Source organism: Pogona vitticeps, chromosome 4 (genome assembly GCF_051106095.1).
Source record: "Pogona vitticeps strain Pit_001003342236 chromosome 4, PviZW2.1, whole genome shotgun sequence".
NCBI classification, from domain to species: domain Eukaryota; kingdom Metazoa; phylum Chordata; class Lepidosauria; order Squamata; family Agamidae; genus Pogona; species Pogona vitticeps.
In genome coordinates, this window is record NC_135786.1 from 53559588 (window position 1) to 53577503 (window position 17916).

The following is a 17916-nucleotide window of genomic DNA, read 5'->3' on the forward strand; positions in this document are numbered from 1 at the left end:
AAACACCTGAATGTACAAAACATCCTAAACTGGAACTATGGTTCAGAGGCTTTTGTCAGCACTACTGTAGGTGTCTGAGTGGAGCAGATCACCTAAATAAGTATTACAGTTGCTAAAGAAATAGCACTTGTAGATATTTTGCCTTAGATGTTGAAGTGAAGCATGAACATGAAGAAATGAATAGGTTAGGCTGAAATGTATGCACCAATGTAAAAAGTGCAAAATTACCTTTGAACAAGCTATAGCAGATTTCATGCACTTGTGGAGCTGAGTAGGGAGCATACAGATGCCAATAATGTTTAGCTTATTCTGCCTGTTGAAATTACTTTTTTGTGTTTAATTCTCTTCCAGGGTTTTCATGGTCCTTATCCCTTTGGACAGTCTTAAAAACAAAAAACGGGTATCGTCGAGAAGAAATTTGCAAAGAACGGACTTGAGAGGGAAGGGGAGTTCTTGTGGCTTATAGAAGATACAGCATGAACCCCCTTCTTGGTCTCCATATCCTGGGATAAGAAGAAAACAATAACTTAAGACTAGCTGTTTCCAGAAAAAAAAAACTAAAAAACTAAAAGTATGCATGTGTGAATGCTGAATTTCAAGAGTGCTGTTCAGTGCTATGAGAGAGAAAAATACACCAATGTTTTTGTTTAGAAGTCATTGTCACAGTTAATTAGGTAGCTGAAAAGAAATTTTAAGAAAAAAATTAAAATGAAAAAGCCATCTCTTTTTAAAAAGAAAAAATTATTTTGCCTACAGAGTGATTGTAGTCTGAGCAAATGTTTTTTTTTTTTGGTTTTGTTTTGTTTCTTGTTCACTTTTCAAAAAGGGACAGCGTGCATTTTTACAGAGATATGCTTGCTATGAAATGGAAGCTTGCTTGGCATTTCTTGATTAGTGCAGTCGCTGCTTCTATGTCTGGTAGTATTAATTTCTAGCAGGATCAATATCGAGACCCATAAATGTTAGTTGTTTTTAAAAAAATCTGCTGTTGGCTTCATTCTTCACGGCATGAAATGCATTTGTCATGTGCTAGTTGTCTTATCGCTGATAAAGTTACTTAGACTCAGTTTTACCATTCATGAATGAGGTAAGTTGATGCAGAGAACAGGAGGACTGAAATGATGGAGGCTCCCCATGTGCTATGAATGTGCACATGCTCTGTTAGATTTCCAGTTTTCTCTGGGTGGTTTAGCATAGCCTCGTGTTCATTAATGTACAGTAACGGTCTTTGAGACAGTTATGCATGTATATGTCAGTTTTGTGCCAAGAAGAAAATTTTATTTTTAGAATTGTAGAGTGCTGATGATTAAACATCATGTCACTTCTTTGTAAATTTAACATTTTCATTTTTATGTTAGGGTTACCAGTTTATCAGGGATAAAGAAACTAAATTGCTTTGCATATATGAGAGAAAGAATGGTCACCTGCCACTCACAATAATTTCTTCTTTATCAGCTCTTTTTTTTTGTAATATTGATTTTCTTGCCTGGGCTCTTTGTGTGTTTGTATGTGTGTCTCAAAGGTAAAGCTGTTCTAGGGTCTAGCTATGTGGAGCCCATGAAGAATGATAGCCATATTTAACTGAGGCCAAGCAGTCCAATTTCATTGGAAAAAGTAGCAGAGCCTGGTCTCTTGAAATTCCTGGGTTCTGCATCAGTGTAAGGCTTTGAAAGAAGAGGGGATACAGGAGGGGGGTTCTGTCTAATTCAGAAACTTGAACTAGGCCATAGCAGCCATCTGCCAAAGATAGAACAATATGCAATGCCCCCTTCCTTTTTTCTCACTCAAAAGACCAAACTGCCTACTCTGTTTGTGTGAGAGAGTAATGGATGTGTGAATATGTATTGATGGGAGTAATACAGAATGCTGTAGGGCCCATAGTAACATACTTCAAGGTACCTTGTTTTACTGGTTGATAGAAAGGCCCTGTTTAATATTTGTGTTGATCACAGTGTTCCTCCCCACTATAACATATGGATAGCACCGGTAAAGTCTAAACAGATGTGGCTGGGATCCTCCAGGCTAGCACTTGGGTATTTAGTTTTCTAGGCTCAATTGAGCATCTGATTTTGTGTTTTCGATTTTGGAAAGTATGTATAATTTAATTTTGTGTTGCTAGTCTCCTTTGAACTGCACATCAATATAATTATAAACTTCAGACATACTACTTTAAGGCACTAATCCTGAAGGAATAATTCATGATTTTGTAAGAATTAGGAAGCACCTTCCTTTGCTTTTTGAGCTTTTTTCCAGCTTGGCTTTGGGAACTTTAATCTTCTTAAGCACTATTCTCCAAATGCAAAAGATGATATAGAACCTGATTATGTGTAGCATTATTCATGATTATTGGTTTTAATTACTTTTAATTTTTCTTCCTGCTCTAGGCAAGCCACATCCTTAGGGGTCAAGTAGAAGGATGGATAAATGTGATTTTCTGTCAGAGAGTGTATATTCTGATAGCAACATTAACAGTTTTAAAGTGGTGACAACTGGCAACTGCCAAACAGAGTCAAAATAGCTTCAGTTTTATATGCAGATCCGTTACTCAGACTTCATCCCTCCAAGCTGCCAGCTCTTGTGGAGTCTGCAAGGAGAGAGCTGTTAACCTACTTCTACCTACCATTCCCTTATAGTACCAAAAGCTAACTTGTAACCCTCCAGTGGCTGTGAGTTTGCAGCTTGACATCAGCCTGAGGCAATGTTGCCAAATGTGAGGGATGATGGAAGTTGCTGTTCCAAACCCTCTGGAGGGCCACATATTTCCCATAAATGTTTCCCATAAGCATGTGGAGGTATGCATTCTTTAGAAGTCACTGTAGATGCTGTCGTCTCCCTTGAGTGCTACTCAACGAAAGAGTCCAACAGTACAGCCATTGCTCAGGCAGATTGCATTAAACAGTTGTCCTTTTATTGTCATTAGTTCCTGAGGTGTTTCAAAGGACAAACATTGTTTTTTTCTCTTTGGGGATGATCTCTATAAATAATTACATAGGGCTCATACAAGTATGTTGGTATTTTGATAAAAGTAATAATCCTTTCATTGATGAAAATGGAAAAATGTTTATATTGCTCATTGCTCTGCCTCTTGTTTCTTTTTCAAATATTCTTCCTATGATAACAAAATATATTTTATTACTTACTGTACTCGTTAGGACATAGATTTAAATTCATTAATTTTTGAACTATTTCATGATGATTTTTGAGCTACAGAAATGGATGATGACAAAACTATGTTAACTGATTAGGATTATCACTTTCAAATGTGGAAAGGTAAGGACATCTTTGTGACTAGGCACAATGACTTTTTTCAGACACACGTATTACGTATCTTACAACTATCAGGAAAACTGATGGTACTGGATGCCACTCCCACCCCCTTCAAGTGGAGATATTGTGACTTTTACAGTTTGCAGCAGATGGAAACTCAGTAGATGTAGCTTTACAGAGCGTGGATGTGCAATACAGTAATGAGGGATAACTGCACTTGTAAAATTGCTGCATGTCAAAGAATTTTAAAGGTACAAGCCTTTAAGATGGCAATACAAACTGGTGCTTAGGTTTACATCCCTTTTTAAGCTGGCATCACTCAACACCTTTTCCACTACAGTCATGAAGGGGAAAACTATCCTGTCAAATATGGAATTACATGCATGCTTAGATTGTCACTATTAGGTACATTTGAAGGTTGTGAGTGGCTCTCAGATTCTTGCAATTATAACAAAGCAAACAGTCCATCCATCTTTTAAAATGGTGTATGTGCGTCAACTTCTATCTACACAGTTATTAAGAAAATGATATTAATAAAACAATCCTTAACTCCCTTTACCAATGTAATACATCCTGCTTGGTCACGAAAAGATGCTAAATACTGCTTGATCTGTGACCCTCTTCCTGATCTTAGTAGTATAGTAAACTACCTTCACTCTCCCAGACTTAGCCTCATACAGCAAGTGCAGTTGGCTCTGTCTCCTCATGTATTTAGTGATTTGTTCTGGAAGAAAATATGATGGATTTCCAGGGGGACAAAGTAACTGTAAATTTAACAAGGGGAAGTTTTAGTTTATCTTTCATAGTGTTTTATTTGCAAAGTTTTTAAAAATGTAAACTTAACCATAGCTCATGTTATTGGAAAATGTGCTGGTACACCTCTGTATTTGATAATACGACTTATAAAAGAGTGTCCACTCTTCCCACTGGAAAACTGAGCTGATTTGAGCCCTCTGGCTGAAAATAAACTCTGTCTCTGTTTGCAGATGGGTATCAAGTATGCACGAGCAGGTAAAGCCTACGCTTTTGTGTTGATTTGGGGCAGGGGAAGGTGAAGAGTGTATCCTGAGGCCTCAAGGATTTGTACTCATCCCTCCCCCAGCTGCAGCTGAACACATTCTAAATTGCTATAGGTACAAATATAGGTCAAGTTTTCTTAGGCTAAGAAATGCACGCTGTCCCATGTCTGGGTTTCCATAGTTTTTTCTCTTGTATGAATGAGTGGTTGATTCTGCAGCCTGTCTTTATTCTCTCTGGGGGGAGTGCATGTGTAGAGCAGGATGGTGTGTTGCTTTATTGAGTCTGGGAAGAATCTGTGATAGCACATTGTGGGGGAAAATAAAGATGCTTTTTCCTTAATGTATAAATGAATATTTGTATGATTAAATTAACACAAAACAATCCTACAGTTGCATTTTTATTGAATGAGCAAAGATTGATTCTGCAATATCATCTCATAGTTTAAGTGTCTTCCATTTCATTCTCTTTCTTTTTGGTTGGGTGCATTGTGCAAACCAGACTTAGTTGAAAATTAATATTTTGTAATTGCTTAGTTTCAATGCTTTCCTGTAACTCTGATTTGACTCCTTCCTCATAAAGTCCTTTTGTTAATGTCAATTAACAAGTAAGATCCAGCAGTCATTTGAATAGCTTTGCAGGAGGTTATTATTATCACTAGCAGTTACTGAAACAGGTCATAAAAATAGACAGAAGAGAATTAAATTTTCTCGAAGAGCAGCTTTCTGCCACTGTATTTCAGCTAGGCTACTAAGAGATTAAAACTCTCTAAGGGCAGTTTGAGCCTTCCACAGAGAGTGATCTGATTAGCTCAGTGGTTATCTTAATATTCTTCACACTCCCATGTCTGCTTCCAAGACAGTACAGAGTATAGTAGAGTTTACTGTGTAATGACAATGGTATTTCCCACACTTACCTATAAAACCAATGAGACAGGCTAGTGTTGCAGTAAAATCCCCAATATTTTTGGTTTTCTGCCAGGAATGTACAATGTACATTGAAATTTTTATGTATTGGATGTTTGTGAATGTTTCTCCATTGTGCACAGTTATTGTCTTTTGCAACTCTGTTGGGCTTGAACAACTTCGGCCAATCCTCCAACAAAGGCTCTGTGCAGCAAGGTTTTATTGATTTACATGAACTCAGTATCCTGCACTAGACATGTGCTTGATTTATTTACCACCACCAAGCTGAATAGCAGCAGCAGTAAACAAGAGGACAACTTTATTCATTCAGGTGGATACAGAGCAATGAAACAGAATATGCCCCCCAATGTACTTTCTGTGGTACAGTTATCACTCCTGTTTTGTACTTTCTGCTGCTTACTATAGAACACTACAGGTTCTTCATCCTCATTGCCCCTGTGTCTCCATCTCAGTTACCAAGAGAAGAGAATAGTATCCTTCAAGTCTGTTTATTGATGGTCCAATGACATTGCAAGAGAAAGGGCAGCCCTTTGCTGTTAAGTGAGAGCAATATGTATACAACAAAGACAAGTATTGTGGCACCTTAAAAATTAATGAATTTATTTCATTGTGAGCTTTTGTGTAGGGTAAAAAAAAATAGCATGGGAATTATAAAGAGAAGTTTGAGAGGGAAACTGTAAAGTAGGTTGTGAGTATAAATTCCTGTTTGCATCTAGAAGCTTAAATAAAGGCCTGGGCTTTTTAACATAATATATATTCCCTGTTTTCCCAAAAATAGGATCTAGCCTGAAAATAAGCCCTAATATGATTTTTCAGGATGCTCGTAATATAAGCCCTACCCCAAAATTAAGCCCCTCCACCATTGTGCAGCAACCAGAAGAATATGACATTGCTGTATTTGAATAAATATATGTTGTACATGAAAAAAATAAATAAAACATCCCCTGAAAATAAGCCCTAATGCGTTTTTGGATCAAAATTAATATAAGACCCTGTCTTATTTTTGGGGAAACATGGTGTTGATAAGCTATCTCTACAGTTTTGTTTATAGCCAGACATTTTCTTTTGCAAAACTGTGGATTCAGAATGAGAATTTAAGAAGAAATCAGCTTCTTCCTGAAAATAAAAATATTTGCACTTTACAAACAGCTATCATACCAATCAATAGACAGTTTGTATGAGGTGATCACTGTGTTAGGATGTTTATAGAACCAGCACTTTGAAAGTTCAGCACCTGTGCTGTTACTACTTTGAGAGTTCATTACCTCTGTTTTGTATCCCACTACACTAAGTTCCCATCCCCACGATTATGTTTCCTTTCTATATAAATTTGTGAGATATACAGTGATGCCTCACAAGACGAATTTAATTCGTTCCGCAGTTAATGTCATCTTGCAAAAAATTTGTCTTGCAAAACGCATTTCTCCGTAGGAATGCGTTGAAATCTAATTAATGTGTTCCTATGGGCAAAAAAAGTCAGAACAAAGTCAAATTTAGTTTACAAAGGGTTTATTAAGTGCTCTTTAAAGCCATACATACAGTATTGTGCAGATGATTTCAAAAATTTCAATCAAAATTTAACTTTTTAAACATCATAGAAAAACATTTAAAAATCAGTAAACATGAGGCAGGAACAAAAAAAAGGGAAACATTCGTCTTGCAAAGCACGGCAACAGGAACATTCGTCTTGCGAGTCATCAACCCCATCACCAAAACCATCTTGTGAGTTTTTTGTCCCGCAAGGCATTCGTCTTGCAAGGCACCACTGTATATACAGTAGTAACTCCATGCAACTCAGAAAGGGAATTGTAATCCAGTAAAGCTCACACCAAAATAAATTGGCCAATTTTAAGGATACCACAATACTTTTGGTTTGGTTTCTCTTGCTGAAACATTAACATGGCTGCCTCTGTGGAAACAATAATATCCAAACCCAAACAATATGTGTTTGCCACCATATGGATGGGCTAAGGAAACCACATGGGTGGGCTAAGGAGACATATACTGTACATATGTATATGTATCTACATATTTTAAAAATCCAGCTGGAAAAACATTTGCCACAGTATATTAATTATACTTTTATGAGTATAAATAAACATGGCATGCATCCTTATAAAAAGCATGCTAAATATTTGTTACACTTTCAGTAGATATTTATGTATTTAAAATATTTTTACCCTGCCTTTCGCTTAAAAAGGACCCAAGGCAGCTTACATCATTGAAAGACAATATTTAAAATTGAAAACAATGAGTATATTACAGTGGTTTACATCATTAAAAGACAATATTTAAAGCTAAGAACAATGAGTATAAAGAGGCAGCTTACATCATAAAAAGACAATATTAAAGCTAAAACACGTATACAAATATTTAAAAGGAACAAACAAATAACACTGTGAGATGGTAAACGCAAGTACTACTAAAGACCCAGTCAGGGCAGTAATGCATAACAATCCATCTAAAAATCACACTCTCATGTAGTCCGTCACAGAGGGAAACCTTGCCTGAAGAGAAACGTCTTTGCCTGCTTGCAGAAGGACAGTAAAAATGGGGCCAATCTGGCCTCCTGTGGAAGGAAGTTCCGAAGTCTGGAAGCAGTAATAGAGAAGGCCCTTTCCTTTGTTCCCACCAAACACACCTGTGAGAATGGTGGGGCCAAGAGAAAAGCCTCTCCTGATGATCTTAATAACTGAGCCAGATCATAATACAAGACATGGTCTTTGAGATAGCTTGGACCCAGGCCATTTACGGCTTTATAAGTTAAAATCAGTATGCCCAGAAACTGATTAGCAGCCAGTGTAGCTGCTTTAACGGAGTTTATGTGATCCATGTGGCCAGCCCCCTTCAGCAATCTAGCTGCTGTATTGTAGACTTGCTGAAGTTTCTTGACATTATCCATCAGCTGAGCCCCACATAGATCATGTTACAGTAATCCAGTTGGGAAGTAACTAAGGTGTGTGTCACAGTGGCCAGATCAGATCTCTCCAGAAATGGATGTAGCTGACATACTAGTTTTAATTGTGCAAATGCACTCCTGGCCTCTGGCCGAAACCTGGGTGTCCAGGCTCAGAGATTAATCCAGGAGCACCCCCAAACTGCACACCTGTGTTTTCAGGGAAAGTGCAACCCCATCCAGTACAGGCTGCATTCCTATTCCTTGGTCTCCCTTTTGACTGACCAGAAGTACCTCTGATAGATATCAACCAGTATTTTTAAAACATTTCCAGCTATGTTCCAACTCACACCATTCTTCTTCCATTAGGTTATTACTACTTCTTAATTTTAAAGGCCTAATCTTTTTAGATTTGCTTTTTCTTGACAGGCTCCATTTGTATTTTCTAATTAAAGCAGAAAGAAGTTATATTTCAAGAAGAAAGTTGGGTTTCTGTATTAGGAATCTTTGACTGGCAATACTACCTTTAATGGTGGATTGTACATTCTTGTACAAAAACCTTTTTATACATTTAAAAAAAATCAAGGAGATAATCATGTGAATTTTTAAAGCAGAAACCATAAGGAATCTTGTGGCATCTTTACATACACACACAGTACATTTTATTTGATATGAGCTTTTATGGACATTGCCTTCTTCAGATGTTTGAAGTACAATATTCAAGCTTCAGGTTTATATGCACATTGAATGTAGTTTTGATGGCTGGACAGAATGAAATGTGATACAGAAAATGGCCATTGTATTATTAATTCTGGTATTAAATTTTCAAAGAGCTAGCATAGCTTGTTGAAAGTTTATGACCAGTGTTATCGTAGAGATCCTCTCATTTGTGAGGTACGTTATGCAAGTCAAAGGTATTAATGCACTTCTTTCAGAAAAATGTTTTATCTGAAACTAGAATGAACCTGTTTTGTCTCATAATTACGTTGGGAAAAAACATTTATGCTACGTCTGGCATGGTAGTAATATAGAAAAACCTGAATCACAGAACTGATTAATACATATGTAATGAGAGAAAAAGCCCTTGGCTATTCAAGCTAAGAGAGATGCTGTTGAACCTCTTGATGTTTTCTTGTTCAGCTTTTTCAGCTGTTTTCTTGTGCAATTTGTCCTGTAAGAACCATATTAACAAAGTATCCAAGAAAGTGTTCTAACATTTCCATTCTGTTTCTAATATCGGTTTGGTATCAATCTGTGTATTGCAGAAATGATTTTTCCAACAAGACTATGATACAAAACAGGTCATTTTAGCTAAGACATATAGTCTCTTAAATATGGGTACCTTTGCTTTAATACGTTACAGGGTAATTAACTTGTGTATTTGAGCTTATTGTTGCCAGGATGTTTATATCAGCTATCCCTTTGAAAGTTTATGACCACTATTAATGGTATGATTGCATATTCTTTATCCCATTTCATTCTGTTCCACCCCATGACCATAACAACTTTGCATATCAACTTATGGCTTGAATATTGTATTCCACACATGTGAGAATATGAGCTGAGTTGTTAGTCGTGAAGATGTCACAAGACTCTTCATTGTTTTTAGATTTCAACATAAAACAGGGTTGGCACTCTCATCGCAATGTATGATAAAAACTAAAATTTTGAAATGCCCTCTTTTTTTTAAAAAAAAGGGCAGCTTTGAAAATTACATTGAAACAAATAACTCAGACTAAGCAGAATACCCCTGAATAATCAATGCTCTAAAACTATTTGATAAGAAGCATTGTTATTTGGAGTATACAGCTTGGGGTGAAGGGGAAATCCTGTCCATTTTGGCACAATTTGTTCATGTTAAATTTCAAATTCTACAAAATCTGTTTGACTCAGAGTGACTGTCCAGTCTCCATATGTTCTACTTTGAATGCTCTGAGTAATTGTCAGTGGATAAATGACTCTCTACAGGTCAAAATGCTCCCAACTTTTTTTTTTTCTTTCATGTTTAGTGGTTGGATTATTTAAGTTTTTGCTTTCTTTTCCTCCCTTAACATTTACTTGTTTGCTTTCAGGATTGTTTGTCTTTGGGGCTGCAACCTGTCAGAAGCTCATCAAGGCCAAGCAATCAGATCACACCTTCATTATAATGCTCTCTTTGGAATAGGCAAATAAATGGTGCCATCAATATGATGCACACATTTTAAATGAAGCAATCTGCCATGACTTTTACGTGGTACGTGCCATGGGTGTGGTGCAAGAGACAAAGTCCAAGTCAAATAATTATAGAGCAGAACAATATAAGAAATCCTTCAAAGAACAGAATTAAAATATTAAAATATAGTTAATATATTGTTCCTCTTTCAACAATATAACTATTCATGCCACCCATGGACAGGAAGGCATTTCTTGTAATGTTGCTTTATTTCTCTTCCTGGAGTTACCAGAACTTTGGGTCAATATATCAAATTATAAATCCTCCAATTTCTCTCAAAAATTTTTGCAGAAAGTTGAAATATATATTAAGAAGTGCAGTTCTAAAGTTAAATTCTTGTTTTCACTCAAAACAGTTTCTCCTCTAAGAACCATGTAAGTAATTTTTAATTTTTTTATTTTTTTATTTATTAAACTTATATGCTGCCCATCTAGACATAGTCTACTCTGGGTGGCTCACAAAACAGAGTAAAAACAATATTAATTAAAAGTAATTCTCAGTTGCTAATTTTGACTGTTGCTGTTTCTGTTGCTGAGATTGAGCACTTTACCCAAGGTTACTCACTAAACTTTGTGCATAAGCAAGGTTTTGAATCATGATTTGCATCTAAAACTCAGCACTAATTTCTCCATGAAATAAGGTACATTTGCCCAATATTACACCTTGCACTAAGCAGTTCTCTGATGTTCACTGCTGTCTTCACCTCGAAACCATTATATTTCTAATCCAAACTAAAGATATAGGCCATTGAATCTGAATGCAGTGGAAGACTGTGTGGAGTCAAAAGTGCTCAGCTTTTGTTTTTTCCACTTAGCTTTGGAATAGCATTGTGACTGTTACTCCTTAGGCAAAAGTTTCCTAATAAAGTCATTTCCAGGGTTGGCTATGCAATGCACAATCACACTGCCTCTTTCACTGGCCCAAATCCTGTTGCTTGGGTAGTAAATTGCATTAGAGTAGGCCTGTTGAATTGATGGAGATTTTGTAAGTCAATTCCTCCATAATTTCCATTGATTCAAAGAGACCTAACTGCAACTTACTATGATAAAGTAAGTTGCATTAGAGGATGCCCATTTGAATCAGTGGAACTACTTGGTACCTTCTGGAAGGAAAGGAGTTCATTCACCAAACCCCCATTGATTCAATGAGCCTACTCTGGTGCCATTTACTACACTGAGCAACAGGATTTGGCCACTGCTTCTTACAAGGAATGCAGGTGACATCACTTCTCATTCTTCAAAGAGGTAGTCATGTGAGTCTGTTTAAACGTGTCGTAACAACAGACCAAAAGCACTGTGCTGCCTTTAAGACCAAAAAAAATATTTCAGTGTGATATTTTTGGATAAAAATGTAATATGCATCTGCAAAAGTGGATTGTAATCTACAAAAGTGACATGTCTGTGTATCAGAAATCACCAAATCACAGAGAGGACATACTGTGAAAAAGAAGAACTAACAACTTCTCGTCACACAACCTGACATGAACAACAAGCTGGTTGCATACCTCCCCTTCTGGTAAGTTTACAAGCAGGCACAATGTGCAATTATTCTCCCCATCACAAGAGTTGTATAAACCCACAAACTTTTAATTATGTAAGTTTACTGATGGATGAAACCAAATCAATTCTAATATTCCTTTGAGCCTAGTAAGAGTTCTGAAACGACGTAGATACCATGAAAAAAAATTAAGTTGGGCAATTGTGACATGCTATGCCAATATACTTGGTGCCTTCTAGCTGGAAGAGCAAAACAGTTTCAAACTGAGTATAACAATCTAATGGTGTAATTTAGATCATGCATGGAAGATTATGTTGAACATCTATTATGTGTGATTCATTTTATCCATAGCTGATCCATGTACAATAATTTGTGCCATCAAGTAATTTATGACTTACAGTGACCCTTTGCAGGGTTTTGCTTTTTTTAAAGTAGAGAATACACAGAAGTAATTTACCATCCCCTTCTTCTGTGGGCATCTGGAACTATAGCGCTTGCCCATGGCTACACAGGCTGGCTCTTCTCCAAGGAGGCACAGTGGAGAACTGAACTTCCAACCTCTGGCTCCACAGCCAGATACATAAGCCACCATGCAATCCAAGCATTTTAGCTGATCCATGTATATTTGACGAGAAAGAGCTGAATATTATATCCCTGTGAGGGTGGCAGGACTGAAAGAAGGAGCTCTCTATGGTTTCAGAGTCAATTTGTAATGTTAAAACACTATTGGGTTTAATTTTTGTAAACATGACCAATTTGGTTAGAAGTCCCTTTTTTTAGCAGCCAGTCAATGGCTTGAGGTGGACTTGAAGAAAACAGCACATGGCTGTTGGCAGGGAAGAGGCCAGGCCAGCCTCAACTGAAGGGAGCTTTACAGCTTGGGTATTGACATTAAGAAGTGTATCTTTCTTGTGTTGCTACCAAACATCCTTTCAGGAGCTGAGGCTAAGAAAAGGGCCTCCATCAAACCTTGGAGCTCTGGCAGATATATAAAAGAATAAAGGCATTCGGATAGCCTACAGAAGCCATACAGGACAATATAGGTCATAACCAGCATTTTCAATTATGCCTAGAAATAGACCCACAGACAGTGAAGTTATAAAAATGTGGATTGCGTGTTTCCTGTATCTGGGCCCAGTTAACAAACTTGCCAAAGTCCTTTGGACTAGATGAGGTTTCCAGATACTTTTCGAAGGCAATCCCATATATAGCATATGACAAAAATCCAAATAGAATGTAACTAAGACATGAGAACATCTCCAAGAACAAGTGCAACTGGGATTGTAGTTTAAGCATATCTCTTAGATGCATCAGGAAACTATCAGCCTCCTTGGATTGACAATCTTAATCTGTGTTCCATCTTGCAGAGACTCTTGAGTCCAAGTAAGTTTAAACCCCACCAGGATTTGGATGTGACAGTACATCATCATCATCTCACCCCAACCTTCCTAGCAAAATGCACCCATAGTGCACTCTACAGCATTACTTTCACCAGATACCACTGGAGACGGATCCATGGTTGCCACGATTTGAGCCACTCTTGTCAGGATGGTTTTGGTATGGGGATGAGAACTCTACAACAAAAAGGAATAAGATTTTTTTTTCTGGACCCAGCTTTTGCATGCTTTCACAAGCACAGTTTGAAGTGGGGGGGAAGTTGTTTTGTTTCTCCAGTTTACTCATATCACCTTACAATAGTATCAGCTGTGATGAAGAAAACATATAGGAGTCACAGTCATAGTAGAAGAATGGCATGCATGTGTAAGGTTATGTAAATGATCGAGACCCTCATAGAGTTGATAAATCCCATGAAAATGTATTCCAGCCCCAAATTTTTCCCACAACACAAGACACCAAACAAAGATTCGTAATGACTTTTTAAAATAAGGGTGATTGTAGCACACCAGACTTCCTATTTTGTTGTGAGTTCATCCCAGGGGCTGGGATAGCAGATACACAATCTGTCACTGGGGCCATATTAAAACACAGTTCACTTTCTAATTTGTACAAACCACAACTGTGAAATTTAGTTTCTTTTCCTTTTGCCAAATGTGCACAGGCAAATCTCAGTTTTTAAAAATGTCTTCAGCAATAGATTGTGTAGACATGACCCCACAACAGCTTGAAGCAGGGAATTTCAAACATTGTTGGCTAAACAACATTTAGTTGCATCGAGGCACAGTTGTGCTTAGAGCATACTGGTTGAAATCAGTCAGTGTTAGTCATGACTGAAAATCTATTATGCAGAGCCCTCTTCATTTTTACTGTGCATGCAGCGGCCTCTTATGTGTGCAGTTGTTTTTCCTTGGTGTGTCAGCACGTGTGTGTATTATTCACCACCCCTCTTCAGTCAGGGATTCACTGCTTTCAACAGGGACATCTTCAGCTCAGACACCACATGACATGTTACGTTCCATATTTCTTCCCTAGGATTTTGCCCAATTATTTTATTGAATGTAGTCTAAGCATGCCTAGGTCAGGATCCAAGCCAGTTTTAATCTTGGCATTCATTAGTCTTTTAATGAAAATGAAGCAGTTTTTAAACTAGTACTATGTATTGTTCTCGGCAGGAAGATTTATTTATTTATTTAAAATATTTTTACCCTACATTTCTCCATAAAAGGACCCAAGATAGTTTAACATAATTTGAAAATATATCTAAAACAATAAATTATTCAAATTTTTTAAAAGAATTAAATATTGGATTAAAAATGTTAAATGAAAGCATTATTAAAACAGGTTAAAAGCACCAAAATACTAACTATTCTAAAAATCTTAAGATAGCCAGTCACTAAGGGAAAGATATTCACCTGCCAGGACATCAAAGACAGAGACAGCCTGGCCTTCTATGGGAGGGAGTTCCAGTGCCTGGGGGCAGCGACAGAGTAGGCCCTCTCTCGTGTTCCCACCAAGGGCACCTGTGAAGGTGGTGGGACCAAGAGAAAGGGCTCTCCTGATTATCTTAACACCCAGGCAGGCTCATAAAGGGAGATGATCTCTCTGTTAAAATAATTGGTCTCTTGTAATATAATTGCAATATTATTAGGGACGCGGTGGCGCTGTGGGTTAAACCGCAGAAGCCTCTGTGCTGCAAGGTCGGAAGACCAGCAGTCATAAGATCAAATCCATGCGATGGAGTGAGCTCCCGTCACTTCTCCTAGCTCTTGCCAACCTAGCAGTTCAAAAGCATGCAAATGCAAGTAGATAAATAGGTACTACTTCGGTGGGAAGTTTCTGTGTCTAGTCGCACTGGCCACATGACCATGGAAACTGTCTACAGACAAACACTGGCTCTACGGCTTGGAAATGGGGATGAACACCGCCCCCTAGAGTTGGACACGACCAGACTAAATTTCAAGGGGAACCTTTACCTTTACCTAATATAATTGCAAGTACTCTTTGCTTGACATCTTCAACACCATGATAAACAATTTAAATTCAACAATATACATGTCCCACTGTTTAAACAAATGTTTAATGCTATCTCATTTTATAAGCAAACAATATTATGTTTACATTAACTGAGGTTAGAGAAATGTCAAAAAAATTCATAAAAGTCACTTTTTCCCTTGGGTGATTAGAATATATAGCTCATCACCGCATGCATTTTTGTGACAATTAGGCTCAATTAAGCTATTCCTGAAAGTTATGTCTATATTAGTGTCTTAAGTATCCTAGAGTCTTATATCTTCTTAAACACTGTGTGATATGTGGGAAGTTGTACCATTGTATTGGTCTTCTGGATGTGGCCAAAGACAACCCAGCTTGTGGTTCTTCATAGAAAGCCAGAGAACCCTTTGCTCAGCCACCACCAAATAATTCCCTCTAGCACAAGGGTCCCCAACCTTGGGTCCACAGATGTTCTTGGACTGTAACTCCCAGAATTCCTGGCCAGCCCAGCTAGTGGCGAAGGCTTCTGGGAGCTATAGTCCAATAACGTCTGAGGACCCAAGCTTGGGAACCACTGCTCTAGCATGAATCTGTAAACAAATATTTTAAAAACCACCAGGGGGAGTCAGAAGCATTTTGCAGACTGGATATATTTACTATGAAAAATCATCCATAGTAGGATATAGATAATTTTTTTATAATGAAATCCAATATTAGTCTGATATAGCACATTAACAGAAATTCCTGTTGACTCTTTCCTTCTCCAAGGAAGTTGTAAATGGTGGATCACTCTCGGTTTGAATAACTATCAAATGATGGCAAAAAATATTGTAAAAGCAGTGTGCACCTACTGATTCCAATTATTTCCATACATTTCTCTGTTAAGAATATCTTGTTTCTAGAGCATAGAGCAAAAGACTCTATGAACATATTTCACTTCATTCTTTGTAATTCCATTAAGACATGTTGGTTGGTAGAAAAATTGTTGGGAAAAGGAAACAGGATGGGGAAAGCAGATCTACAAGTCTTTTGATTTCCTCAGAGGGTATCTGTAGGGCCGCAGCATATGTGTCAGGTTCTGGCATCCCTGTGTTTACATTTAAGGAATGCAACAGTTGTAACAGTTATTTTTTTTTTTTTTTTAAAGCAATTCTTAATCCAAAATTAACCTGACCCAATGATTTCAGAATTTACAAAGCTGATAATCATTGACCAACTTACAGGCCTGATGTCATCAGGCTGAGTAGTCTCTCTTTCACTGCATATTGCAGCTCCTCCACATTGGTGTGTTCATAGTTCCTGTAGCCAATTCATTACCTGGTGACCAAGCTTCTGTTGCTGAGCCAGTTTGTACTTAGCTAGGGGCTGGGATGGCAGATACACAATCTGTCACTGGGGCCATATTAAAAACCATGCCTCTTGGTAGATACTATGAGAGCTTGTATTGTGCTGACTTAACCTTCAAGAGCTCAGGGTCACTTCTATGTCACAACGCAGCAGCAGCAGCGTAGGATTTTATGTAGGCTTTTTATATTTACATGCAAGCAATAAAAACTACAGAGGAATGGAGAGGAGGGATCACTGGATATTGACAATTCAAGGCTTGGATTTATGTCTCCTAAATGTGTGGCTATGGGCCATCTGCTGTCCTTCAGCATTCGATAGAGTTCCCTAGTATAAGATAGGCAATTTGGACTCAGTTCAGCTTTGTCCTGTCTGTACTCTTGGATAGGAAAAAAAGGCAGAGGAATCTACAGTATACTTCTGCCCTAGATCAATACATTTTCATGATCACCTTACATTCTGAAAGCAGAAGTTCCTTATTTGCTGCATCATCAGTTGTCTCCTGCCTAACTGAGGGAGATTAACTGTTGAGAGGGGGCAGAAAATTCGGGCCTACAAATTAATACCAGATTTTTGTACCTCTCTGTCCTTTTTTAATTGTTTTAAATTGTAGGCAAAACCATGATTAATAAATTACCACAGTAGCAATTTTCAGATAGATAGATGTATTAAGGTGCCATCAGACAGTTAGTGCTTTTAAGAATGCTGACAGCATACTTTGCTTCACTCCTTTGTTGTTTAGTCATTAAGTCATGTCTGACTCTTCGTGACCCCATGGACCAGAGCACTCCATGCCCTCCTGTCTTCCACTGCCTCCCGGAGCTGGGTCAAATTCATGTTGGTAGCTTCGATGACACTATCCAACCATCTCATTCGATGACACTGTCCAACCTCTGTCGTCTACTTCTTCTCTTGTCTTCACATTTTCCCAACATCTGGAGCTTTTCCAGGGAGTCTTTTTGTGAGATGACCAAAGTATTGGAGCCTCAGCTTCAGGATCTGTCCTTCCAGTGAGCACACAGGGTTGATTTCCTTCAGAATTGATGGGTTTGATCTCCCTGCAGTCCAGGGGACTCTCAAGAGTCTCCTCCAGCACCACAATTCAAAAGCATCAATTCTTCAGCTGTCAGCCTTCTTTATGGTCTAGCTCTCACTTCCATACATCTCTTCACTTTATTCATTGGCAACTAGATGATGTATCCAAGATCGCAAACCAGCCCAACTTTGTTCTGTGCTCTCCTCAAAGCTTTTTGGTCCAGTATCAGGGCTACTCTTTTTCTGGAGTCACTTGGACCAGATAACATTTGGATGGAATGTTTGCTTTAAAGATTGTACCCTCAAAGTGACACTTTCCAACATGATTGAGT

At 37.9% G+C, this 17916-nt stretch overlaps 1 protein-coding gene across 1 annotated transcript in view; it reads left to right on the top strand.

Annotated features, from left to right (window-relative positions):
- Positions 1-3082, top strand: part of ILRUN (inflammation and lipid regulator with UBA-like and NBR1-like domains) — a 58716-nt gene extending 55634 nt beyond the window's left edge. The window contains exon 5 of the mRNA XM_020796082.3: positions 352-3082. Within this exon, the coding sequence (XP_020651741.1) occupies positions 352-387 (36 nt within the window). The 3' untranslated portion in view covers positions 388-3082. The remainder of the gene's footprint in view (positions 1-351) is intronic.
- The last annotated feature ends 14834 nt before the right edge of the window (positions 3083-17916 follow it).